The following is a 26878-nucleotide window of genomic DNA, read 5'->3' on the forward strand; positions in this document are numbered from 1 at the left end:
TTTAAAAAAGACATTTTAGAACAATAAACAGTTGTCTTTAACAATTTCTCTTATCACAAACTGATACTACCACATTCCATGGTAATGTTTCTGTGCACAAAATGTAGCATAAATGAATGCTTCCTGTGGGATTCAATGTAAATATTGCAGGAATGCACACTAATATTCTGCTACTTTTAACTATGTCTATTGTTTAACCTATGTCAATTGTCTTCCTGTTAGCAATATTATTTTGGCCACTTCTCTTCTGCGTTCTATTGGCTCTGTACCAAAGAGGTAAATGTTAAACTGAAGATGCTGTTAAACATGTTATAAATCAAACATAAATGAACAAATTTATCTTTACTCACACATACCTATGTGCTTTCCATACATGTTATAGTAGAAGCTGACGCAGTAAGCACTGTTAATGGATCCATATGGATTTTTAGGCAGTGTGCTGAAAATAGGACTTAGGAGTCGAGCCCTTTCACCTTCTGTTCGAGGGCGAGAAGTCTCTATATACATGTAGAAACCTGTAGAGATTAAGGAACAGTGATTCAGCTAAATTTATACAACAAACATTCAAGAGCTCCAATTCACTTCAAATGACGTTTACACAAAATCATATTTAGTGTCAATCAGAGCAATTTTTGAAATTAAACAAAGAACATTAAATGGTACAGCAGAGAAACGGGCCCTTCGGCTCACCGTGTCTGTGCCTACTATGATACCATTCTAAAGTAATTCCATCTGCCTGGATATGGTCCTTATCACTCCAGTCCCTGCCAATTCATGTGTCTGTCTAAATGCTTCTTAAACATTAATATCGTGTTTTCTTCAACCACCTTTCCTGTCAAAACATGCAAGTCATCTACTGTGTCAGTCACTGTGTGAAAAAACTTGCTTCACACATCTTCTTTAACTTTTCCCTTTGCACCTTAAACCTAAGCCCCACCCCAGTATTTAACATTTCTGCCTTGGGAAAAAGGCTCCAACTATCCATACTATCCAAACTTCTCTCAATTTTATAAATTTCTCAAGCCCTCAATGTCCGAAGCTGTAGCGAAAATAATCCAAGTTTGTCCAAGATAACAAGATGTAGAGCTAGATGAACACAGTAGGCCAAGCAGCATCAGGGGAGCAGGAAGGCTGACGTTTCGTGCCTAGACCCTTCTTCAGAAATGGAGGATGGGAAGGAGGTTCTGAAAGAAATAGGGAAGGGGGGAGGCAGATAGAAGACGGAAAATGGAGAAGATAGGTGGAGAGGAGACAGACCGATCAAAGAGGCGGGGATGAAGCCAGTAAAGCTGAGTTTAGGTGAGGAGGTAGGGAGGAGATAGAACAGTCCACGGAGGGCGAACATGTCAAGGGGGCGGGATGAGGTTAGTAGGTAGGAAATGGGGGTGGGCCCTGAGGTGGGAGGAGAGGATAAGTGGGAGGAAGGACAGGTTAGGGAGGCAGGGACAAGCTGGGCTGGTTTTGGGATGCAGTAGTGGGAGGAGAGATTTTGAAGCTTGTGAAGTTCACATTGATACCATTGGGCTGCAGGGTTCCCAAGTGGAATATGAGTTGCTGTTCCTGCAACTTTTGGGTAGCATCATTGTGGCACTGCAGGAGGCCCAGGATGGACATGTCATCTGCGGAATAGGAGGGAAAGTTGAAATGGTTCGCGACTGGGGGGTGCAGGTGTTTACTGCAAACTGAGCGTAGGTGTTCTGCAAAGCGGTCCCCAAGCCTCCGCTTGGTTTCCCCAATGTAAAGGTAGCCACACCGTGTACAGCGGATGTAGTATGCCACATTGGCGGATGTGCAGGTGAACATCTGCTTGATGTGGAAAGTCATCTTGGGGCCTGGGAGGGGGGTGAGGGAGGTGGTGTGGGGGCAGGTGTAACACTTTCTGTGGTTGCAGGGGAAGGTGCTGGGTGTGGTGAGGCTGGAGGGGAGTGTGGAGCGGACAAGGGAGTCGCAGAGAGAGTGGTCTCTCCAGAAGGCAGACAAGGGGGTGGTGGGAAAAATGTCTTTGGTGGTGGGGTCGGATTGTAGACGGCACAAGTGTCGGAAGATGATGCATTGTATCCGGAGGTTGGTGGGGTGGTATGTGAGGACTAGGGGGATTCTTTTCGGGCAGTTATTGCGAGGGCGGGGTGTGAGGGATGAGGTGTGGGAAATGCAGGAGACACGGTTGAGGGCATTCTCAACCACTGCGGGGGGGAAGTTGCGGTCCTTAAAGAACAAGGACATCTGGAACGTGCAGGAGTGAAATGCCTCATCCTGGGAACAGACGAGGCGGAGGCGAAGGAATTGGGAATAGGGGATGGAATGTTTGCAGGAAGGTGGGTGGGAGGAGGTGTATTCCAGGTAGCTGTGGGAGTCGGTGGGCTTGAAATGGATATTGGTTTGTAGGTGGTTGCCTGAGGTGGAGACAGAGGGGTCCAGGAAGGTAAGGGATGTGTTGGAGATGGCCCAGGTGAACTTGAGGTTGGGGTGGAATGTGTTGGTGAAGTGGATGAACTGTTTGAGCTCCTCTGGGGAGCAAGAGGTGGCGCTGATACAGTCATCAATGTAACGGAGGAAGAGGTGGGGTTTGGGGCCTGTGTAGGTGCGGAAGAGGGACTGTTCCACGTAACCTACAAAGTGGCAGGCATAGCTGGGGCCCATGCAGGTACCCATGGCCACCCCCTTTGTCTGTAGGAAGTGGGAGGAATCAAAAGAGAAGTTGTTGAGGGTGAGTACAAGTTCGGCCATGTGGATGAGGGTGTCTGTGGAGGGGGACTGGTCGGGTCTGCGGGACAGGAAGAAGCGGAGGGCCTGAAGGCCATCTGCATGAGGAATACAGGTGTATAGGGACTGGACGTTCATGGTGAAAATGAGGTATTGGGGGCCAGGGAATTGGAAGTTCTGGAGGAGGTGGAGGGCGTGGGTGGTGTCACAGAAGTACGTAGGGAGTTCCTGGACCAAGGGGGAGAAAATGGAGTCCAGATAGGTGGAGATGAGTTCGGTGGGGCAGGAACAGACGGAGACAATAGGTCAACCAGGGCAGGCGGAGGCTGTGGGTGGGAGGTCACCTGCGTTGATGAGATCATGGATGGTTTGGGAGATGATGGTTCAGTGCTTGGGGGTGGGGTCATGATCATTGGGGCAGTAGGAGGAGGGGTCAGCAAGTTGGCATCTGGCCTCAGCAATATCAAGGTCAGTGCGCCATCCTACAACTGCGCCTCCCTTGTCTGCGGGTTTGATGGTGAGGTTGGGGTTGGAGCTGAGGGAGCTGAGGGCTGCTACGTCTGTGACACCACCGATGCCCCCCACTTCTTCCAGAACTTCCAATTCTCCGGTCCCCAATACCTCAATTTCTCTTTGTTGGTGAAACATGCCACATTTATTGGCATCATACAAGACTTAGATGTTTGCTAAGAGGTCTCCGTAGTTCAGTGGTTCAAACAGGATCTATAGTTCAGTGGTTAGAACACTGGTCTTGTAAACCAGCTGGGATTGGTGACAACTTTTATACACTTCCTGTTTTAGGGCAGCTCAGTGGTTAGCACTGCAGCCTCACAGTGCTAGGGACCTGGGTTCAATTCTACCCTCGGGTAACTGTCTGTGCGGAGGTTGCACATTCTCCCCATGTCTGCGTGGGTTTCCTTCGGGTGCATCGGTTTCCTCCCACAGTCCAAAGATGTGCAGGCTAGTTGGATTGGCCATGCTAAATTGTCCGTAGTGTTCAGGGATGCGTAGAGTAGGTGGGTTATAGTGGGGTGGGTCTGGGTGGGGTGCTCCAAGGGTCAATGTGGACTTGTTGGGCTGAAGGGCCTGTTTTGTTGTGTAGGGGTTCTACGATGATGATTCTAATCATGATACTACTGACAGCTGCAGTAGTTGGTCTTGGGCATGCTGGCTTGCTACAATTTCCTCAAAATGGGGCCTTCTTCCATTTTTCTCTGTTTCATTTATTCAGAAGGATTGGATGCGTGTAGAGGAAATGATAAGTTCCATAAGCCTTTTGGCTTAAGTAACTTTGGATAAATCCCATTCGGTATCTGTGCTCTGGCATCTACCAATGGATTAGCCAATTATTTCAACTGGCTATTGAGTGAACTCAAGCCTGTGTATACTAAACTTGGCTCAAAGCAGATCTTTTAAAATCTAAAATAAAATGTTGCCAGGATGTTTGCAGTCATAAACAGAAATACCAGATCATTTTGTTCTTCTTAGCATTTCAGAGTCCAAAGCAGGATAAAAAAAACTGACTACCTGTCACTCTTTATCAGTTATCTGTTTCTTATTAGTCACTCACAAGATGTGGGTCCCTCTAGCTAGCCCAAGCATTTATTGCTCTTTCCTAATTGCCCAGCAGCAGTTAAGAGTCAACCACATTGCTATGGGTCTGGAGTCACACGTAGATCAGACCAGGTGAGGATGGCAGATTTCCCTCCATAAAAGACATAAAGGGAAACAAATGTTTGTTTTTCCCTGGCAATTGATTCACAGACATCATTAGACCCTCAATTCCAGATTCTTCATTGAGTTTAAATTCCACCACCTGTCATGATGGAATTTGAACCTTGGACCCCACAACATTAGCAGAGTTTCTGGATTAATAGTCTGGCTATAATACAAGTTGATCTTTGTCTCAACTGATCATTGAAGATTGATGTTTTCTTTAAACAACTAAAATCCTGACAGTGCCAATGCAATGCCAATCTACAGTTATGCGTTTGCTGCCTATGTTGCTGTTCTTTCGAATGTTAGTGTAAGAACCTGAATTACAATGTTGAGGGTTTCTACACTTCTTGTTGGTTTCTCTGTGTTTCTTTCTTGTATGTTGCTGACCCTTTAAAAAGTATAGACGAGGAGAAGTACCTGGTTGTGCCTGTGCTGACATTTGTAGCAAAATAAGAGCGATGATGCTCCATGGGATTTTTATTCTTTTTTGCACTGATTTGGTAAAATAAATTAAGGAATCAACTGAAATCTAGACGTAGGTAACACCTCTTTAGTACAGAAAGTATTTTTCAGTGTTTTTAATCTGCGTTTCTTTCCAAGAGTATTTGATTTAGTATTTCAAAGAGCACTTAAAATATTCCTTTTTTAAAATTGAGTTAGCAGCAGCCTGTCCTGTTTTTGTTTTAATTAGTGAAAGTGGTAGAGTAGTCACTGTGGTTCAGTGCAGGTTTGTGGTCATTAGTGCTTCAATCTCAGTTGTTAATGCCAACTCTGGACTCAGGTAGGTGGCAAGAATGGATGATTCTTAGGAAAAAACACTTTTCACAAATGTCACCATGGTATCACTTTTTCAACTTTTAATGCCTACTTAGTGTCAACAACTAGCTATCACAACTAACTTTTCCTTCCCAGCGTGATGTTATTTTGCAGTTTTCAATATATCTTATTCCTCGTAACATATATGATGAAGACTGGACTTTATTGAGCCAGGTATCATGAATTATCATTGAAATGTTATTGAAAATGCAACCTTATCCCAGATTTGCACTCTTCCCAGATTTGCACACAAGAGTCCAGGTTTTGTGCTTACGACAATCACTGTGTATCATAACCGATGGATTCGACTGACTCCATTTCACAGAGAGAGTGATCAAAGATGAGGCTGATATCTTTGCACTAGAACATTGCATGCTGCGATGAGTCATCTAATTTCGTTAAAGGTACAGGCCACATGGACAGCATCTATGCCATAATACATCACCACTGATAAAGCTAGGTGAATCCAACATGGCGTAGCTACTTGGCTAGGTCAAGATGGTAAAGGAGCAAACAAGAAGGGAAAACCTACTTGGTCTCATCTTCACCAATGTATCTATTGCAGCTGCAACTTTCCATGATTGGTACTTTCCAAATATTGGTAGGAATGACCACTGCACAGTCGTTCTGGAGACAAAGCCCCATCTTCATATCATGCACACCCGCCATTATGTTCTCCAGCACTACAGACAAAAAGATCTGCCAACTCATAATTAAGTATCCATGATATATTTCGGCTGATGGGCTGTAGCAGCAGACAAAATATATTCATCCAGAATCTGTAAGCTCATGATCCACACTATACCATTACCAAAAAGCCCAAGGTACAGTCCCAGTTAAATGAAGAGTGCAGGAGGACATGCCAGGAGAATCAGCAAACATATTTAAATATCAGGTGCCAAACTAGTGAAGATGCAACACAGGACTAACCAGCAACACACTCACCCTGTGAATGATGAGGAAAGAGGAAAATAGCTGAAACAGTTTGCAATAGACTTAATCGAAAGCAATGGATCAAATCAAAATGCTGCAGGCGCTGCCACATCCTGCCATGAATTATGTTTGTCAATGAAAGAAGTTACAAGAGACGGATGCAGAAATATCTCCTTTTTTTAATGATGGGGAATCCAACATGTCAGTGCAAAAGACAAAGTCAAAAAGAAAAGCACCAATTGAAGTTCCTGACACTGAAATAGTTTGCAACAGTGTCCAAACTTGGACTGATTTATGGTAAGTAACATTTATGCCATACAAATGCCAGTCAATGACCATACTCAATAAGAGTGAATCTACCCATGTCCGCTTGACATTCAATGGCATTACTATCATTGAATTCCCCACTATCAACGGCATTCAGGATGTTCAAAGTGGCAAAGAGTGCTGCCATTGACCAGAAACTAATCTGGAACAGCCACATAACACAATGGCTACAAAAGCAGGTCAGAAGTTAGGAATTCTGAAGTGACAAACTCACCTCCTGACTCTTCAAAGCCTGTCTACCATCTACAAGGCTCTCGTCAGGAGTGTGAATGAACACTCTCTATTTGCTTGGATGACTGCAGCTTCAAGTACACACAAGGCTCAAAGCAGACCACTTGATCAGCACCCTATTTATCATCTTTAACTTTCACTTCCCTCAGAACAAACACATGGACAGCAGTGTGTACTGCCTGCGAGATGCAATGCAGCAACTCCTCAAGGCTTGTTAGAAAATGCCTTCCAAATCCATGCTATTTATCAATTAGAAAATTAAGGGCAGCAATGCATGGGAATTTCACTGTCTGCAAATTCTCATCCAAGCCATAGTCCGACCATTGCAACTTGAAATTATATCACAGTTCTTCATAGTCATCGAATTACAAATTTTAAAACACCTTCATCAGCAGCAGCGTGGGTGTAACTAAACCCCAAAATTAACAATGGCTCAAGAAAACAGATATTGCCATAATAGCTCATAATAACTGCCAATGCCGGAGTCAGAGAGAACACAGTGTGGAGCAGGAGGAACTCAACAGGCCAGGCAGCATCAGAGGAGCAGGAAAGCTGACGTTTCAGTTCTGAAGAGGGGTTCCGACCCGAAACGCCTCTGCTCCTCTGATGCGGCCTCGCCGGCTGTGTTCCTCCTGCTCCACACTGTGTTACCTAAGACCATAAGACACAGGAACAGAAGTAGGCTAATCAGCCCATTGTGTCTGCTCCATCTCTCAGTGAAATCATGGCTGAGCTGATAACCCTCAACTCCACTTTTTTGCTTTCTCTTCATTACCCTCCATTCTCTTACTGATTTAAAATCTGTCTGTCTCAGCCTTGAATATATTTAACAATCCAGCCTCTGTGGCCTTCTGCAGTGAAAATGATCAACAAAGTCATGACCCTTTAATTGCAGAAATTCTTCCTTAATGGGAAACAATGTTTCTGTCCTATCAAGTCTCTTAAGAATCTTCCATGCTTCAATAAGGTCACCTGTCATTCTTCTAAACTCCAAAGTGTACAGGCCCATCTTATTCAGCCTCCTCTCAGAAGACTATCCCTCTATACGTGGGATTATCCTTGTGAAGCTTTTCCAGACTACATCCGTGCCTGTGGAGCATGTAAAACAACATTTTTCAATTTGATTTGCTGTATGTGACCTTCAGGTCAACACAGCGTCAGAATGGGATGCTCCAGTCAGAGTTCCTCCACTCTTTCTGGTTCCTTCTCTTTTTTTCCTCTTTTCTCCCCACTTTGATCTTTTGGCTGGTCTTGGCCTGGTCTCCCAGCAGCTTGTGGTGCGTCCAACCTGGTCCCCCAGTAGCTTGTGGTGCGTCCAGCCTGGTCTCCCAGCAGCTCATGGTGGGTCTCTCTGATGAAGAGTCCAGGCCCGAAACGTCAGCTTTTGTGCTCCTGAGATGCTGCTTGGCCTGCTGTGTTCATCCAGCCTCACATTTTATTATCTTGGAATTCTCCAGCATCTGCAGTTGCCATTATCTCTGATACTATTTTAACCTCACTGCGAAGCCTCTTCCAGGGATGCCTAACCTGAAGAAGTTACCCTCCTCCCTCCGGACTAACCTCAGGGAATATCTCTCCCATTGCAACTCTCTTGTAATCTCTTCGGCCTTGAAACTGCTGGACCATGTCCTGAAGCAAACCAGGTATCACAGCCACATCACCTTCCTCAGCTCTCTGATGAAGGGTCCAGGCCCGAAACGTCAGCTTTTGTGCTCCTGAGATGCTGCTTGGCCTGCTGTGTTCATCCAGCCTCACATTTTATTATATTGATTATAGGAGTTGAGATGTCATGTTGGGGTTGTACAGAACATTGATGAGGCCACTTTTGGAGTACTGGGTGCAGTTCTGGATGCTCTGCTAAAGGAAGGATATTATTAATTAGGAGAGGGTTCAGACAAGATTTATAAGGATGTTACCAGGACTGCAGATTTTAAGCTATAAGGAGAGGTTGGATGGGCTGAGACATGTTTCGCTGGAGCGTCAGAGGTTGAGGTATGACTTTATAGAGGTTTGTAAAATCATGAGGGGCATAGATAAGGTGAATAGCAAAGGTCTTTTCCCTAGGGTGGGGGAGTCCAAAAATAAAGGGCACATTTTTAAGGTAAGAGGAGAAAGATTTAAAAGGGATCTAAGACCAACTTTTTTTTACATAAAGTGTGGTTCGTAGGTGGAATGAACTTCCAGAGGAAGTGGTAGATGCAGGTACAGTTATGGCACTTAAAAGACATTTGGACGAGTTTAGAGGGATATGGGCCAAACATAGGCAAGTGGGACTAGTTTTGTTTGGGAAAATTGATTAGCATGGATGTTTTGGACCGAAGGGTCTGTTTCTGTGCTGGATGCCTCTCTGGCTCGATAAAAAGTCTATAAGAAGTTGGAAAGCATCTGTGATGCAGAGGAAGAACACTCTCAGGCTGATACAGCTCGCTCAAAACGTCCAATCATAGCCAGGGAATCACTTGCAATGGTTTCTCTTCCTGCTTCATACAACAGAGCCTGGCGTCTTTCAAGGATCACATATACACAGATAATACCCAATTCCATCTCCAATTCCATCTGCATTTAGCTATCCAAGTGGTGGAATTCACTCCCCATGTCCCAGTTTGTATGTACATCTACATATGTCACTTTCTACACTCCTTAAGGCTTACTTCTTGAGTCAAACATCTCGTCGTCTTACTGAATATCTGACCTTGCACTATTTTACAATGCAAATAGCACTACATAATGAAAGCTCTTATTGCTGTTGTTTAACTGCAAGCTCGCACCCACACATACCCTCACTTAGAAGTTAAAATCCTGTCCAATGAATTTAGTTGTTTAATCATTTACTGCTGCATTATTGGATGCTCAGAGAGAAATTTGAAATTAAAGCTTCTTCTGATTCTACATGATTACAGAAAGAATGAAGTCTTCTACTCTTCAGGCACTGTGGATATGCTAAATTATCTGGTTGCTGTTAGGCTGCAGAGGCAGGCACTGACAATAGTCATTTGGCAGCTGTTTTTGGTTTTGACAGTAAAACGATACGGTGGATTAAGCCAGTCTCGATTATAAGACCACATCAACTATTTAAGACTGAGCTGTCAAATCTGAAAAATTCACTAACAAACTCCAGTCTTCAGTGTGAAAGCACTCAAGAAAATGATGAACAGCCATGCAAGTAATTTCTAAGGTACCAAGATTACTAATGATAAAATACAAACAGGACGAAATTAGTGGAAAGGAGAAGCTCAGTGAACATGGGAGAGCAGAGAGAGCCGAACTAATGCATTTTTAAGTTTTAGTTTGAATAATGCTTTTACTAATTGTTTGTAATAACTTGCTTTTTGACAGTAACTACTACTAGTGTTTCAGTGTCCAAGTACATAAGGTAAAATCAACAATTCATGTGATCAGAAAGTAAAATATGAAATAGTAACACGCACAGAAAAGATTAAATATTCTGATCAAATGTGAATTATTACTGCATAAAAGCAGAGGAACAGAGGAGCCCTTCACTGCATGACAAAGGGTCATTGGACTCAAACTATGTTCCCTCTCCAGATGCAGCCAGACTTACTGCGTTTCTCCACCATTTCCTGTTTTTGAGCCATCCGTCACAATCAACAGTAATTCATAAACTATGTTTAGATCAACACAGTGAAATATTCATACAGATAATGGGAACATGAAGAATCCATTTACATTAATGATATAATTTCATGAATTCTTGTAATGAAAGCTTTGATTGCATGAAGGACTAAAGCAGAGGATTCTGTGCAATAATACACATTACCATGTTTCCATCACTCCAGTTCTTGCGAAAATAGAAGGAAATATTGCCTCTCTATTGAAGTAGCAAACAATAGTAAAGCCATTGAGTGTTTTCAGAAAATACACTGATTGGATTTCTGCTTCAAAGTTGCACAGCCTCCCACAAAGGGAGGAGGTAGTGTAATAGTAAGATCACTAGACTCAGGGCCTTAGTTTGGTATTCAAGCAACATGGGTTCAGATCCCACCACAGCCGCTAGGTATGTTTGAATTCAACACAAATTAATTTTTAATTAAAAGCAAGCCTAATGTAAAACCTGTTAACTGTTGTAAATCCCCATCTGGTTCACTAAAGCATTTGAGAGAATAAAACCTGCTGAATCCAGAGTCACAGCCATGTGTTTGACTCTAAATAGCAATTAGGGTAATAAATGCTAGTCCAACCAGTGATGCCTGAATGGGTTTCAAAAATAGCCCATAGGTCGATTGTTTAGAATCAATTATTATTCTGTAGCTGAAGTATACCTTGTTCTTATAAATAAGTTTATTTTATGACAACAAGGTGTAGAGCTGGATGAACACAGCAGGCCAAGCAGCATCAGAGGAGCAGGAAGGCTGACGTTTTGGGTCTACACCCTTCTTCAGAAAGATGGTCTAGGCCCGAAACGTCAGCCTTCATGCTCGTCTGATGCTGCTTGGCCTGCTGTGTTCCTCCAGCTCTACGTCTTGTTATCTCTGATTCTCTAGCATCTGCAGTTCCTACTATCTCCAAAAAAAGTTTAACTTACATATTGTTTCATGTGCTGAGATGGCTTTTGTTTATAACTGTTCTTGGGAGCTTGGTGGTTGGAGGTTTGGAGACCTGTTTGTCTACATGCACTTTGGGGTCCAACGACACATACAGACAAAGGAAAATCCAGGAGGGAAGCAATCAGTCACAGTGTGAATGCACCACAGGCTGTCAAACTGTTGAGTCAGAAATCTTTCAGGGATGCTGGAAAGTGGATTTAGAAAATCTGTGTGTTTGCTCTAACGTTAAAAGATTTGAGAATCTGAGATAACAAGGTATAGAGCTGGATGAACACAGCAGGCCAAGCACCATCTTAGGAGCACAAAAGCTCATTGGCCTAGCCAAACTAGTCCTCACACTCAATAACTTCTCTTTCAATTCCTCCCACTTCCTACAGACAAAGGTGGTGGCCATGGGCACCTGCAAGGGCCCAAGCTATGGCTGCCTCTTTGTGGGTTACGTGAAACAGTCCCTCTTCCGCACCCATGCTTGCCCCAAACCCGACTTCTTCCTCCGTTACATTGATGACTGTATCGGTGCCGCCTCATGCTCCCAAGAGGAGCTTGAACAGTTCATCCGTTTCACCAACACGTTCTACCCCAACCTCAAGTTCACCTGGACCATCTCCAACACATCCCTCACCTTCCTGGACCTCTCTGTCTCCATCTCAGGTAACCACCTAGAAGCCGATATCCATTTCAAGTCCACCGACTCCCACAGCTACCTAGAATACACCTCCTCCCACCCACTTTCCTGCAAAAGTGCCATCCCCCATTCCCAATTCCTTCACCACTGCTGCATCTGCTCCCAGGATAAGGCATTCCACTCCGGTACATCTCAGACGTTCTCGTTTTCAAGGACCGCAATGTCCCCCCTCCCACCGCGGTGGTCAAGAACGCCCTCGACCATGTCTCCCGCATTTACCGCAACACATTCCTCAGACCCTGTCCCCACAATAACAACCAAAAGAGAATCTACCTCGTCCTCACATACCACCCCACCAACCTCTGGATCCAATACACCATCCTCCGACACTTCCGCCATCTACAATCCGAACCCACCACCAAAGACAATTTTCCCTCCTCATCCTTGTCTGCTTTCCAGAAGGATCACTCTCTTCGTGACTCCCTTGTCCGCTCCACACTCCCCTCCAACCCCACCAGATCCAGCATTTTCTCCTGCAACCGCAGGAATTGCTACACCTGCCCCCCACCTCCTCCCTCACCCCCAACCCAGGCCCCAAGATGACTTTTCATATCAAACAGATGTTCACTTGCACATCCGTCAATGTGTTATACTGCACCTGCTGCACCCGGTGTTGCCTCCGCCACGTCGGGGAAAACAAGCGGAGGCTTGGGGATGGCTTTGCAGAACACCTACGCTTGGTCTGCAATAAACAACTGCACCTCCCAGTCGTGAACCATTTCAACTCAGATGACATGTCCATCCGGGCCTCCTGCAGTGCCATAATGATGCCACCTGAAGGTTGCAGGAACAGCAACTCATATTCCGCTTGGGAACCCTGCAGCCCAATGGTATCAATGTGGATTTCACAAGATTCAAAATCTTTCCTCCCCCCACTGCATCCCAAAACCAGCCCAGCTCGTCCGTGCCTCCCTAACCTGTTCTTCCTCTCACCTATCCCCTCCTCCCACCTGAAGCCACATCCCAATTTCCTACCTTCTAATCTCATCCCGGCCCCTTGACCTGTCCGTCCTCCCTGGACTGACCTATCTCCTTCCTACCTACAGTCACCTTTACAGGCTCCATTCCCGCCTCTTTAACTTGTCGGTCTCCTCTCCACCTGTCTTCTCCTCTGCCCATCTTCGATCCGCCTCCCCCTCTTTCCCTATTTATTTCAGAACCCTCTTCCCCTCCTCCATTTCTGATGAAGGGTCAAGGTCCGAAACATCAGCATTCCTGCTCCTAAGATGCTGCTTGGCCTGTCGTGTTCATCCAGCTCCACACCTTGTTATCTCGGATTCTCCAGCATCTGCAGTTCCTCTTATCTGTGATACAGATTTGAGAATCTGTTTGCTTTGGGTGTCTCAGAGAGAAATAGTACCTGAAGAAAAGAATTATTGAATGAATATTCACCAGAAGGAAACTAGTCGTAGCTGAGCAAAAAACTTTGGTGTGAAGACTATGAGAGCCAGTGTCAAAGCCCAGATTGATTAGTAATCACTAGAGAAATGTGGATTTTTCTCCCTGGAAAGGAAACATGTGAAGTGATCTGACAAAAGTTTGCAAATATAAATGAGGACAACGCATTAGAACCAAAATAAGAGAGTCAAGGACACTCTGCAATGGGTGGAAAGTGGAGTCATGAAAAATACTATAAAAGTTCATTCTTCATATTATTTATTCATTCAGGATATAAATATCCAACAAGGCCAGAACTTACCATCCCTAGTTGCCTAACTTTGCTACAACTGAATGGTTTACTAGGGCACTTCAGAAGGCAATTCAGAGTCAAGTACATTGATGTGAGATATATAGGTCAGACAATGAGCGGGTAAACGACACTCTTATGCAAAGAACATTAGTGAGCCATTTGGGGTTTTATAATAATCGAGCAGCTTTTCTTTTAACAAAACCAAACATTTTATTAATTTTGCACGTAATCTTATAGATGTATATAAGCATAAGTTTTAAAACTTAATTCAAACTTCCAAACTGTCATTCTGATGACAGTGGGATTATTAGTCCGGACATCTAATTACAAACAAATTACCAATGTAGAACTCTATTCATTGCCCAACACAAATGAAGGTGTACAAACAAGGCGAGAAAGAGATAACAGCTTTTAAGATGTCCAAGAAAGGAAACAAAAGCAAAGATCTGTGACAAATTGAGGAATAAATAACATAAGGAATGATGGTAAAATTCAGAAAGGGTTGGTAATAAAGCAAGTGTAGAAACAATCCAGGCAAGTGGGATGGAATACTCCCCACTTTCCTGGATGAGTGCACCTCCAACAACACTCAAGAAGCTTGACATCATCCAGGGAAAAGGGTCTAATTTAAAAATCGAAAGAACTGCAGATGCTGTAAATCAAGAACAAAAACAAAGTTGCTGGAAAAGCTTAGCAGGCCTGGCAGCATCTGTGAAAGAAAAAGAACTTTTTTTTGAATTCTGAGGAAGGGTCATCAGACCCAAAATGTTAACTCTGTTTCTTCCTTCACAGATGCTGCCAGACCTGCTGAGCATTTCCAGCAACTTTGTTTTCGTGTTGAAAGTGTCTAATTTGATTGGCATCACAATGTCAAATATCCACTCCCTCTCCCACTGACAGGCAGTAGCAGCTGTGCATACTATCTACAAGATGCACTGCAGAAATTCACCAGAAATCCTTAGACACCAGCTTCCAAACCCACAACAACAACTATACTGAAGGACAAGTGCAGCAGATACATGGAATTCTCACCACCTGCAAGTTCCCTTCCAGGCCACTTATCATTCTAACTTGAAAATATTTCACCATTCCTTCAGTATTGTTGAGTCAATATTCTGGAATTCTGTCCTTAAAAGCATTGAGAGTGTTTTTACACCAAAGGGTCTGCAGCGGTTCAAGGGGAAGCTCGCCATTTCCTTCTCACAGGCAACTAGGAATAGGCAATAAATGCTGGTTCAGCCAGCAATGCCCATGCCGCATGAGTGAATTTAAAATGGTGAAAAATAAATATTGAAGAAGTGTTCATTATTTAAAGCAAACTGGAGGCAACAATGCAAAATGTGGCCTAGGATAATGGATCAAAGGGCACATCAGGACAATGGACAACTTGACCAACTATGTCATGATAGGGGATTCCAACCCATGCACTGGTCCATATCTTCCCTCGTCCTGATAGGTCTGAAGCAGCACCCCTCACTGTTAATGCCTGCTATTTGAGAGAAAATGGGAGCAGGATCTAAATCTTCTAACTGCATTGTCAGAAAGCCGGTCGAGCAGAAAGCTCCGGTGCTGTTCATGGTGCTGAGCTTCATTGGAAATGTTGATGAATCCAAAAACAGGGCATTTATGATTTCAATTTCATTATGCCAGCATTTGCAGTCTTGCTTTACCCAAGAAGAAAATTAGGGTATACCTTAATTTTGTTTACAAGTTCCTTTTTAGTACTTTTAAGTTCATGTGCATTCACACATTATGGTCCTGAACTGTAACCAGGGCTGTGGTTAAGTCAGCAGCATTTACAGGGCAGTACCAGACTAAGCTATGGTCAACAGCTACATATTGTGCTCTTTCCCAGCATGTGTTCAGCTTGAATACTGGCCTGTAGCAACCAGTAATATTGTGGGTGAAGAGAATTTACATTTGATCACTGACATTTACAGCGTCGTTATCAACAAAAAGTGTATCTTCTGAATGGAAACTGACATTGTGAATGGATCTCATAGCTTATAGTATAATCAAATACCATTTTACTACCAGTTGCACTTCTTTAATTTTACATTTTCTGAATCTTGAAGCTTATCCCAGGAGGTAAGCTTTAATTCACAAAGATTAGTTCTGTATATTGAATCCATCAATAGATTAACCAGCAATGATGTATATTTGCTACAAAGATGTATATCCACACTGCAATTACTACATCTATAAAGTTTCGACATTAAAAACAACAGGGAGCATTTTATTATCAAATAATGTCACATTGAGGGTTCCATGTTTGGGTAATTGATTGTGATGAGATTTATACAATAAAATATTGTGATTCAAGTGCAATAAATACTGGGCTCAGCACACAGACTGATGGCAAAGATTATCAGTATGAAGAATTCTATTATAAATTTTCTCCAATAAACTGTATATAAAGTTTTTTGCTGCAGTGTAATTTATAGAAAAAAGTTGGTGTTCAATTATTAATAAATTGATGCACTTTAACACTTGCATCAATCATGGCTACATTCCCATTATGTAACATAATCTGCCAACTTACATGGCTTCACTACACCCACAGCATCAATCAGATAAGGTTAGAATAATTTCTTATATTAATTCCTGCTTGTCCCTGCAAAACTCAAATTTTGTGTCTGCATTCTCAAATAATCATCTGTTTAACCACCAGCCCTCTGTTTACCATCACTTCCTATAGTTGCCTTTATTCTCAAACAAAATCCCACCTATACCTTCAATGCTTTTGACCCTATTGAAACCATTCCTTTTCCTCACCTTGACCATCCAGCAATATGGCCCCCTCCTATGCTCCCCCCATCCAAGGGATGCAAACATGGATCAATATGGTGGACATCAAGGTAAAGCCCAGATTCTTTACTTTAAAACTCTCTTAAAATCCATCATTTCCTCCACCCTCACCTGGACCAGCCATGATTGAATAGTGGAGGAGGCTTGATGGGCCAAACAGTCTAATTCTGCTCCTGTGTCTTATGGCCTTATGGCAGGAAGTTTGCAGAGTTCTTTGTATCCAGGCTTGAAACAATCTGATCAGCTGCTTCGGTCATTTCCCTCACTTCCAGCAATTCCTAGCATTCTGGGGTGAACCTCCTTGAAGACTACCTTTTGCCCTTGTCTTGAATATGTTAACTGTTTTAGTTCTTGTCCTTACCTGAGCCTTGTCAGGCAGTTCCTCTCCAATCTCCTCTCGTGCTCATTCCAAGCGGATCTTCTCTACGGGATTTACCATCTGCTCTCTTGACCCTATTCCCACTATAACATGGTGACCACTCACAGATATTGCTCATAATTCACTCTCTTCTTCAAATCTGGCATCACCTTCATCTTCAGAAAAACAATGTTTTAAACTTCTGGCCCTCTAAAATGGCTTCAATTGTGCTGTCACCTTCAAATATATGCTCCCATATACAGAAGCTCCACGTTTGAATTGCTCCTATCAGTTATTTACTTCTCTCTTGAAATTATATGTTGTCTAATATATAAAGCCCTCATTGTACTTCTTACGTTGTCAGCAATCTTTGACGCACTTGATCAAACCATCCTCTTCCGAAGATTCTCCGTTGTCATACATCTGGTCAAGACTACACTTGTCTTGTTCCCTTCTTATCTGTCTACTTACAGTTCATGAACCATCATCATTGCCTTCCCGTCCTATTCCTACATATTTATCGCTGGTGGCTTTCAAAGTTCTATCTTTGGCCCCACTTCCATTTCCCAGCTACATGCTGTACTCCGTGGCACTCAAATCAGTTTCCTTATGAAGGCTGGTGACATGCAGCTCTACTTCACCCACACATATCCGAATCTCTTCACTATCTCTCGATTGTCAAAACTACTTGTCCAAAATCCAGTACAGCGTAAGCACAAATTTTCTCCTAATTAATATTGGGAAGACCAAAACATTATCATCAGGCCCTTCCAGAAATTCTGTTGACTCACCATCAGCTCCAGATTTTTAGATTTTAGATTTATTGTCACGTGTACTCAACTACAGAAGTAGTGGAATACAGCAAAAAGTGTACAATGTTGCCACACGTAGTGCCATCTTAGGTACAAAGACACCTAAGCACAAAAAAATCTTAGGTACAAAGTTGTAAGAGAAATTTGAGTTAAGAAGTTAAGCATTATTTCATTGAATACCACAAAAATAAAGAAATTGGTAATAGTTTACATTGAAGTCTTTTGTAGTTTAAAGTAGGAAAATAATGGAATAAATTAAAAGTTCAACAGTCTTTGATGAGTCCTCCACTTATCTTGCTGAGCTGTCTGTTCTCAGTGTCGCTGCCACACTGATCCCATCGCTGCTGCTGAAACTGCTGTCTCTCCAATTTTCTCCAGTGCCACGGGAACATGCCCGGGCAGGGTCCACTCACATACCGAGCTGTGACATCACCGTGAGCTGCCGAGAGACAAGTCGCCCCATTGCCCTGAGACCAGTGGGAACCCACCGCAACCCACTGAGAGACCAGGCTGAGACCCGCCAAGAGTCCAAATAGGAACGTAAAGGAAACAGAAGGCATAGAGGAGCTCCAGTTGGAAAGTCTTATTCCACCATTGTCTTAACCGCTACGTGGCAACTGTTTTTGAAGCAGAACCAGACTGTTTGCAACTTCAGTGGTGTAGCTGACCCCAAGGTGAGCTTTTAACCACTTATTCACAGCATCATTAGAACTTCATAACAATTGCCCATTTCCACCCCAACCTCAGATTTTCTGCTTTACAAGTATTAATAATGCTCTTGTTACATCTACACTTGCCTTTTCTAATGCACTTTCAGCTGACCTCGGACATATTCTAATGATGTCAGGTCATCAAAACTCTGTTGGTGCTGTCCTAAACTCAGGCTAAATGCCATTCACCTATTATCCTTGTACTTACTGACCTGCACTACTTTCACTTTTAAAGTTTTCATTCTACATTTAAAATTCCTGCATTTTCTGAACCCTCACACTCTCTATATAATCTCCTCTAAGTCCATAATCTCCCAATAATCACCTATTTCTAGCATCTGATGGATGTGATTTCAATCGCTGTGCCCTCACGTCTGAAATACCCTCTGCTAAAGTTCACCAGACTAATTCCTCAGTTAGCCTAGTATTCTCTTGAGGTTTGGTGATTGAGAAGTGATTTCATTCAGTGATTTCATGTTCAACAGTGCAATAGGTGGATGCAGAAGGGATTTTTTTTTCGTGGCTGGAGGGTCCAGACCCAGGAAACACAATCTCAGAATAAAAGGACAGAGATGAAGAGTCATTTCTTCATTCAGGCACTAATAATTCTTGGGAATTCTCTGTGGAAGCTTAGTCATTGACGCTGTTCAGGCCGAGGATTAAAAGATTAATGGATATGAATGACTCCAAAGAGATATGGTGATCCACAGGAAAATGGCATTGAACAACTAAGCCATGAATGGTGGGCAATGCATGAGGAGTTGAATATCCTGCTCCTGCTCCTATGTCTGTAAATTTGCAATGTGACTTATATGTTCCTTTACCTACGTGCAACAATAAAAGCTTTATCTAATATTTCAGTTATCAGTGGTCTACCCAGTATGATAACAAAGTGTGAAGCTGGATGAACACAGCAGGCCAAGCAGCATCTACCCAGTATGACTTGTTTTTAGATATTTAGAGGATCGCAGGTTTGATAGCTGCTGCAGAGGCACATACATCCACCAATTTTCCACAGTCTCTATTTGACCATTGATACTTCCAATCTGAAGACAGTGAACAACTTCAAGCACCTTGATTTGATGATAAGCACCAAGTTCATGCACGAATGAACTTCAGGTTTGATGAGTTATGCCAAGAAACATGTGTTTTGACATAAAGAGCATCTACAAGCCCAAAAATATCAGTGGAACACTTGAAAAATTTAGTACGGTCACCAGTGTGAACTATTACACTCTATGAATGTAAGAGATGGACTCTGAAGAAAGCGTTTAAGCAGAGGGTAACAGCTTTTGAAATGTGCAGGATGCTCAGAATCAGCTGATGGATAGAAAGACAAATGTGTGGGTAAGATCAAAATCAAAATAAAGAAGGTTCTTAGAACTATGAGAGGCAGAAAAATAGCCAAATGTAGAAATTGGAAACAAACTTCAGATAGTCTTGACCAGGCAATAATTGAAGGAAAAATTAACATTATAAACAGGAGGAAAGAGAAAAGCTCAGGTAGTTGATTAGTATTGAGATATGTACAAAGGGAGGTTTGAAGAAAGCTGAGGAGAAGTAAGACATTGCTACCAGGCCCACGAAGGTGATTGTGAAAACTATCAAAGGGACAAAGCATTGAATTTAGTTTAATGGAAAATCAAGAAGTGCACATCAGTCAATCAATTTATTCTTTCTAATAATCCCTCTCACCAGTGAAAATTAAGATCTATTCACGTTTGTTTGAATTATTTTCAAATTATCTCCAAAGGTTCCACAACTCTGTGCAATGATAAGCAGAGCTGGAGATAATATTTTCCATGTGCCTCTCTGACAGGGAGAAATGAGGAAAAACTTTTTGAATAAGTGGTTAAGATCTGGAGCGTGGTTGAATGCAAATTGAATGGAGCCATTCAAAAGGGAGTTAGATCATTATTTGAAAAGAACAACATGAAGGATTACAAGAGGGATTTGGGGGAATGGTACTTGCTGTATTGCCCCTTCAGAGACCTGGTACAGACGCAATGGGCAAAATAGCCTCCTGCACTGTAAGAATTATGTCATGTGTGTTTCATATCTGATTGATCCATTTATACAACTCAATATTTTCTTTACCTTCACAGCAATTCCACATTGCAATAGCAACTTCAGTGTTAATGCTATAATTACATATTTTTCACCCATCTCACTTCAGATTTTCTTTTTAACATTCATTTTTAGAACTCTCACATATTAACATTAATGTTTCATGAATTATACGAAGTGATTTATCTGTCCAGTTGATAAGTCCTGATGTACGTCATACTCCATAATTTTATTATGTGGCCTTACACATTCTACTCTTGATTATCTTATTGAAAGACTTTCTAAATTTGAACAAAGTTGTAAGAGCTGATCCTCAGGGTATTCATCTGGCTACAGATAACCAATTCAAATCGCCTGCAGCCGCCTATGCCTAAACTCTGTGGTTGCCTCCCTGGACATCTCTACCTCTTCTTTTTTATGTTTTAAGATGCCCCTTAAAACCTAGCTCTTTCATCAAGCTCTTTATGTGGTTCAGTGTGAAATGTCAATTGATAATGTTCTTATAAATGCATAGGAAAGTTAACAGCTCTGCTAAAGATGTAATATAAATCTAATTAACTGTTCTTATTGCTTCAGTCATAAGCCACATTATTTAGCTAATACATTTGCTATTTCCTCCTTTGTCTTAACATTTCGCTGAGCCTCACAGGTCTCTTGTGAGGTACTTTATGAAAACCTTTTCAAAATTATCAAACCCACTAACCACACAAGCACGGCGCATCAATTTTGCATCAGAAAATTCTTGTAAACGTGTCAGATATAACCTATCCTTTCTAAGGCTGTGCAAAACAAGAGTGATTACATTTGTTTTTGTTAAATGAATGAACACTGCTCAAATTGTTTCCTTTACAATAAATGTTTCTGCCACTTTTTCCTGGTTTTGATGTCAGCTTTACATTGATGTCTAAGTCAAAAGTGTAGATTATCGGATAACACTAATAAGAACATAAGAACATAAGAATTAACCGCAGGAGCAGGCCATCCAGTCCCTAAAGCCTGCCCTGCCATTTAATTAGATCATGGCTGATCTTATTGAGACTCAGCTCCACTTACCTGCCCACTCACCATAACACTTAATTTCTTTACTGTTAAAATATTTATCTCACCTTGCCTGAAAAAACATTCAGTGAGGTAGCTTCAACTGCTTCTTTGGGCAGGGAATTCCACAGATTTACAATCCTTTGGGTGAAAAAGTTCCCCCTGACCTCAGTCCTACATCTGCTTCCCTTTATTTTGAGGCTATAACCCTGAGTCCTAGTTTCACCTGCTAGTGGAAACAACTTCCCTGCTTCCACCTTATCTATTCCCTTCATAATCTAATTTGTTTCTGTAAGATGTCCCCTCATTCTTCTGAATTCCAATGAGTATAATCCCAGTCTACTCAGTATCTCCTCATAATCCAACACTCTCAACTCTGGAATCAACTGAGTGAATCTCCTCTGCACCCCCTCCAGTGCTAGTATATGTCTTCTCAAATAGGGAGACCAAAACTGCACACAGTACTCCAGGACCCTATACAGCTGCAGCATAGCCTCCCTGTTTTTAAACTCCATCCCTCTAGTAATGGCAGACAAAATTCCATTTGCCTTTTTAATTACCTGCTGCACCGGCAATCCTACTTTGAGGATTCATGCAGAAGGACACCCAAGTCCCTCTGCACAGTAGCATGCTGCAAATTTTACCATTTAAAACATAGTCCATTTTGTTGTTATTCCTACCAAAATGGATGACCTCACACTTATCAACACTGTGCTCCATCTGCCAGACCTTTGCCCACTCACTTAGATTATCTATGTCCATCTGCAGACTTGCAGTGTCTTCTACACACTTTATTCTACCATTCACCTTAGTATCATCTGCAAACTTTGACACACCACACTTAGTCCCCAACTCCAAATCATCTATGTAAACTGTAAACAATTGCAGCCCCAACACTGAGCCCTGAGGCACACCACTAGCCACTGACCGCCAACCAGAAAAACACCCATTTACCCCTACTCTTTGCTTTCTACTAGTCAACCAATCCTCTATCCATGCCAATATATTACCTGTAATACCAGCCAACTTTATCTTATGTAGCAGCCTTTGGTGTGGCACCTTGCCAAATGCCTTCTGGAAATCCAGATACACCACATCCACAGGTTCCCCATTGTCCACCATGCAAGTAATGTCCTCAAAGAATTCCACCAAACTAGTAAAACATAACCTACCCTTCATGAACCCGTGCTGGGTGTTCCCAATGAGACAAGTCATATCCTGATGTCTTGTTATTTCTTCCTTAATGATAGATTCAAGCATTTTCCCCATTATCGAAGTTAAACTAACTGGCATATAGTTACCTGCTTTTAGTCTACTTCCTTTTTTAAACAGTGGCGTCACATTGGCTGTTTTCCAATCTGCAGGAACCACCCCAGAGTCCAGTGAATTTTGGTAAATAATTACTCATGCATTTGCTATTTCCCCCGTCACCTCTTTTAGTACCCTGAGATGCATTTCATCAGGGCCAGGAGGCTTGTCCATCTTTAGCCCCATTAGCTTGCCCAGCACTATCTCCTTAGTGATAATGATAGTTTCTAGGTCTTCACCTGCTCTAACCTTCTTGCCAGTAGTTTTCAGCCTGTTATTTGTGTCTTCCACTGTGAAGACCAATACAAAATAATTGTTTAATGTCTCAGCTATTTTGTCATTCCCAGTTATTAAATTGGTCTTCTCATCCTCTAAAGGACCAATGTTTACCTTCGCTACTCTTTTATGACTTACATATTTATGGAAATTTTTGCTGCCTGTTTTTATATTCTGAGCTGGTTTACTCTCATAATCTAACTTGTTTTGCTTTATAATTTTTTGTGGCTTTCTGTTGGCCTTTAAAGGTTTCCCAGTCTACTAGTTTCCCACTACTCTTTGCTTTTTCGTATGTTTTTTTTTCAATCTGATACTTTCCTTTATTTCCTTAGACATCCATGGCTGGCTCTCTCTTTTCCTACAGTTCTTCCTTATCACTGGAATATACTTCTGCAGAGCACTATGAAAAATCATTTTGAAAGTTCTCCACTGTTCCTCAATTGACCCACCATAAAGTATTTGCTCCCATTCTACCTTAGCTAACTCCTCCCTCATTATTTCATAGTCTCCTTTGCTTAAACACAGGACAAAGGTACTGGATTTAACTTCTCATGCTCCATTTGTGTTTTAAATTCGATCGTGCTGTGACCGCTCCTTCCAAGAGGATCCCTCAGCCTATGTAATTTGCTATTACTTTAAAGAGAAATGTAAATCTTTGGATGTAACACCTTGCACTGTTACTACTACACTTCCTTAAATATTTGAAGTTGCTTTTTACCAGATCCTGCAGCCCTATAGATCCAAAGAATCATTTGCATCAAAGTGTGATATCAGTCAACCAATCAAGCCTGTTGGCTCTCTGTCCCATGGAACAGTCTAGTTTATCGATTTTCACTTACTCCAGTAAATGATTATTTCATGACCAAACACCAATTTGTCTAAGTGAAACCGGTAATGATTTATTTATTTCAATTTTAATTTATACTCATGATTTTGAAAATAAAACAGCCCTGTGGTTTATTTCGAACTGGCAATTAACAAGTTATGAGGTCAAATACCAGTAATTCTCCATGCTGAAGAAAGATTCTACTCTTAGCATCTTGAATAATTTCACCAGGTTTCATTAGTCAGCATTTTTTGATGAGGGATTACTCAATCAGACAAAAAGTGTGGAATAAAGAATACCACATAGATACAGTCAATTGTTCTAAAAACTCATCTGGTTCACGGTTATCCTTTAGAGAAGGCGACTGACATCCTTACCAGGTCTGGTCTGCATGTGACTTCAGACCCACAGCAATGTGGTTAGCACTTAACTGCTTCCTGGGCAATGTGGGAGGTGCAATAAATACTGGCTTAGCAAGTGATGGCCACAAAGTGGGAATAATTTTAAAAAAATGATTTCCTTTGAAACCTAAAGTTCTGATGAAAGATAACTGATCTAAAACGTTACCTTTGTTTTTCTCTCTCAGGATGTTAATAAAAGAAATCACCCTGGTCTCACTCTCTTATCAGATAGAGATGGCTGGTGGCAGATTTAACCTGGGGATCACGTGTCTCAGGCGAGAAGCAAAGTTGAGAAAGAACAACCTTCATGTAGACTTCAGTCGGCACAGCACTGTTAGCATTTCTTTGCATCGCAAACTAACCATTGAGCCGAAAGGGCCAATCAATCCTGTAAGTATGAATGTCGAAGCAGAAGTATGTCTTTCAGCCCAGTGAGCTTGTCTTGCCATTCTAGAACATGGGTGATCATCTACCTTGATGCGGTATTATTGTGCCATTCCCATAGGGCTGACGTTATCAGGAACTTGAAATCTAACACTCTCTGATTTAATTTTAGTTAATGTCTGAGCTTCCACAGCCCTCAACAGTAAAATTTCCCAAAGGATCATTATCAATTTCTCTTCATCTCAATCCTAAATGTTTTGCCTTTTATTCTAAGAGAATTTCCCTGGTTCTGATTTGTACCTGTTCGCTAGTTATCAATCCATGCCAATAAATTTTCCAAATCCCATGCACCTATTGAACCTTTCCATGTTATTTTTATGTTTCTATTTTACATTCATATTCTGTACTCTCTGTTGGACATTCCTCGGTCCCTCCTTGCTGAATCTTAAAATTCTCCCTATTATCAGACTTACATTTATTAACCTTCTCCGTTGAACTAAGACTTTGTTCAACTTCCCTTGTTAGCTATGTTCCTCTCATTTCCCCTGTTGAATGTTTTGCCATAAAGTAATGCTGTATTTTTGTTTGAAAACCAAGCATTAAATCTTTAAACACAAATCATTTCCTACATAATGTCAAACTTTTTAATACATTTTTCTAATCGATCACAGCCAAATTCCTCCCCATAATTTCATAGTTATACTTATTCAGATTTAATTCAGACTGAACTACATCATTATTGTATAATATTATGTCTAAAATAACCTGTGTCCTAGTTGGCTCCTCAACATATTACTTGATCTGCTATTTCTAGCATTGAATCTTTTTATTTCAGGATAAATAACTTGCAACTTCTTTTCAGGACAACAATTTAACCCATCCTTCAATCTTGAACAATCAAACCATGTTTGCTTATTCTCAGGCAAACTTCAGAACAGGTTACATGACCTCACCCAGTTACCTTAAATTAAAGCTACAGTCACAAACTATAAATTGTAATAATTACATAAACAAGGTAAACAACATAATTAAGTTTATCATTAAATATGTTTTATGCCTTTGTATCCACACTTAACTACCAATTAGCATCATTCTGAATAGGTCTAAAATTATGACAAAGATAATTACATTTCACAGCATCTTGTTTTCCTGTAAGTGAATAAGCCATAGTCATACAGCACAAAAACAGACCCTTCAGTCCCTGCTGACCATAATTCCAAACTAAAGTAGTCCCATTGCCTGTGTTTGGCCCATCTCCTTCCAAACATTTCATATCCAAATGACTTTTAAACATTGTAATTGCCCACGCGCACCATTTTCTCTGGAAGTATCCACACACGAGCCAATTTCTGTGTAAAAAATGTTGTCCCTTATGTCTTTTGTAAACCTTTCTCCTCTCACCTTAAAAATATGTTCCCTGGTCTTGGATTCTCCAACCCTAGGGAAAAGACATCTATGTCCCGCATGATTTTATTAAGCTCTATAAAGTCACCCTTCAACCTCATGCTCCAGTGAAAGAAATCCCAGCCTTTCCACATTCTTGAGATTGTTGGCTCGCCGAGCTGGTTTGTTATTTTGCAGACGTTTCGTTACTTTGCTTGATAACATTCTCAGTGCAGCCTCTGATGAAGTGTCAGTGTGTTTTCCTGCCTGGTTTTTAAACTCTGGGGTCCATTGAGATGGATTGCTTCACTTCCCGGTGTCCTTCATAGTGGAAAGTATACGGGGTCAAGTTCAATTTGTTTATTAATAGCATAAAAGGGCAACAACACACTGCAGCAACATGGAACTACAGCAAGAGGAAGAAGAATACCTCTTCCAAGTGTTCAAGGATAATGGATATCCAAAGACTTGCTACTAATAAACACATTGAACTCAACACTATGTACAAACCAGCTCAGCGAATCAACCAACCTCAACACCCATAACCCAAGCTACAGATCTACTCCATATCCAGTTTCTCCTTAAAAATCAAACCCTCCATTCCGGGCAACAACCTGGTAAATCTTTTCCGAAACTTCTCCAATTTATTGATGTGCTTCCTCCGACAGGGTGATCAGAACTGTACACAGTATTCCAAAGAAGCTTTGCCAACTTCCTGTCCAACCTCATGCCATCTAATCCTTTTGCGGGTTTTATAGATTCCAAGAATGAGAACACAATAAAAATAAATGTGAATAGCTTGACATTCCAACAATAAAGTCCCTTTCTCTTGAAGAAT

At 41.7% G+C, this 26878-nt stretch overlaps 1 protein-coding gene across 2 annotated transcripts in view; it reads right to left on the reverse strand.

The window, feature by feature from the left end:
• mdga2a (MAM domain containing glycosylphosphatidylinositol anchor 2a) overlaps window positions 1-26878 on the reverse strand; it is an 871663-nt gene that overhangs the window by 61842 nt on the left and 782943 nt on the right. For both annotated transcript variants that reach the window (XM_048538415.2, XM_048538414.2), the window contains one exon: window positions 357-515. In XM_048538415.2, the coding sequence (XP_048394372.1) occupies window positions 357-515 (159 nt within the window). The remainder of the gene's footprint in view (window positions 1-356; window positions 516-26878) is intronic.

Source organism: Stegostoma tigrinum, chromosome 10, assembly GCF_030684315.1.
Source record: "Stegostoma tigrinum isolate sSteTig4 chromosome 10, sSteTig4.hap1, whole genome shotgun sequence".
Classification (NCBI taxonomy): Eukaryota; Metazoa; Chordata; class Chondrichthyes; order Orectolobiformes; family Stegostomatidae; genus Stegostoma; species Stegostoma tigrinum.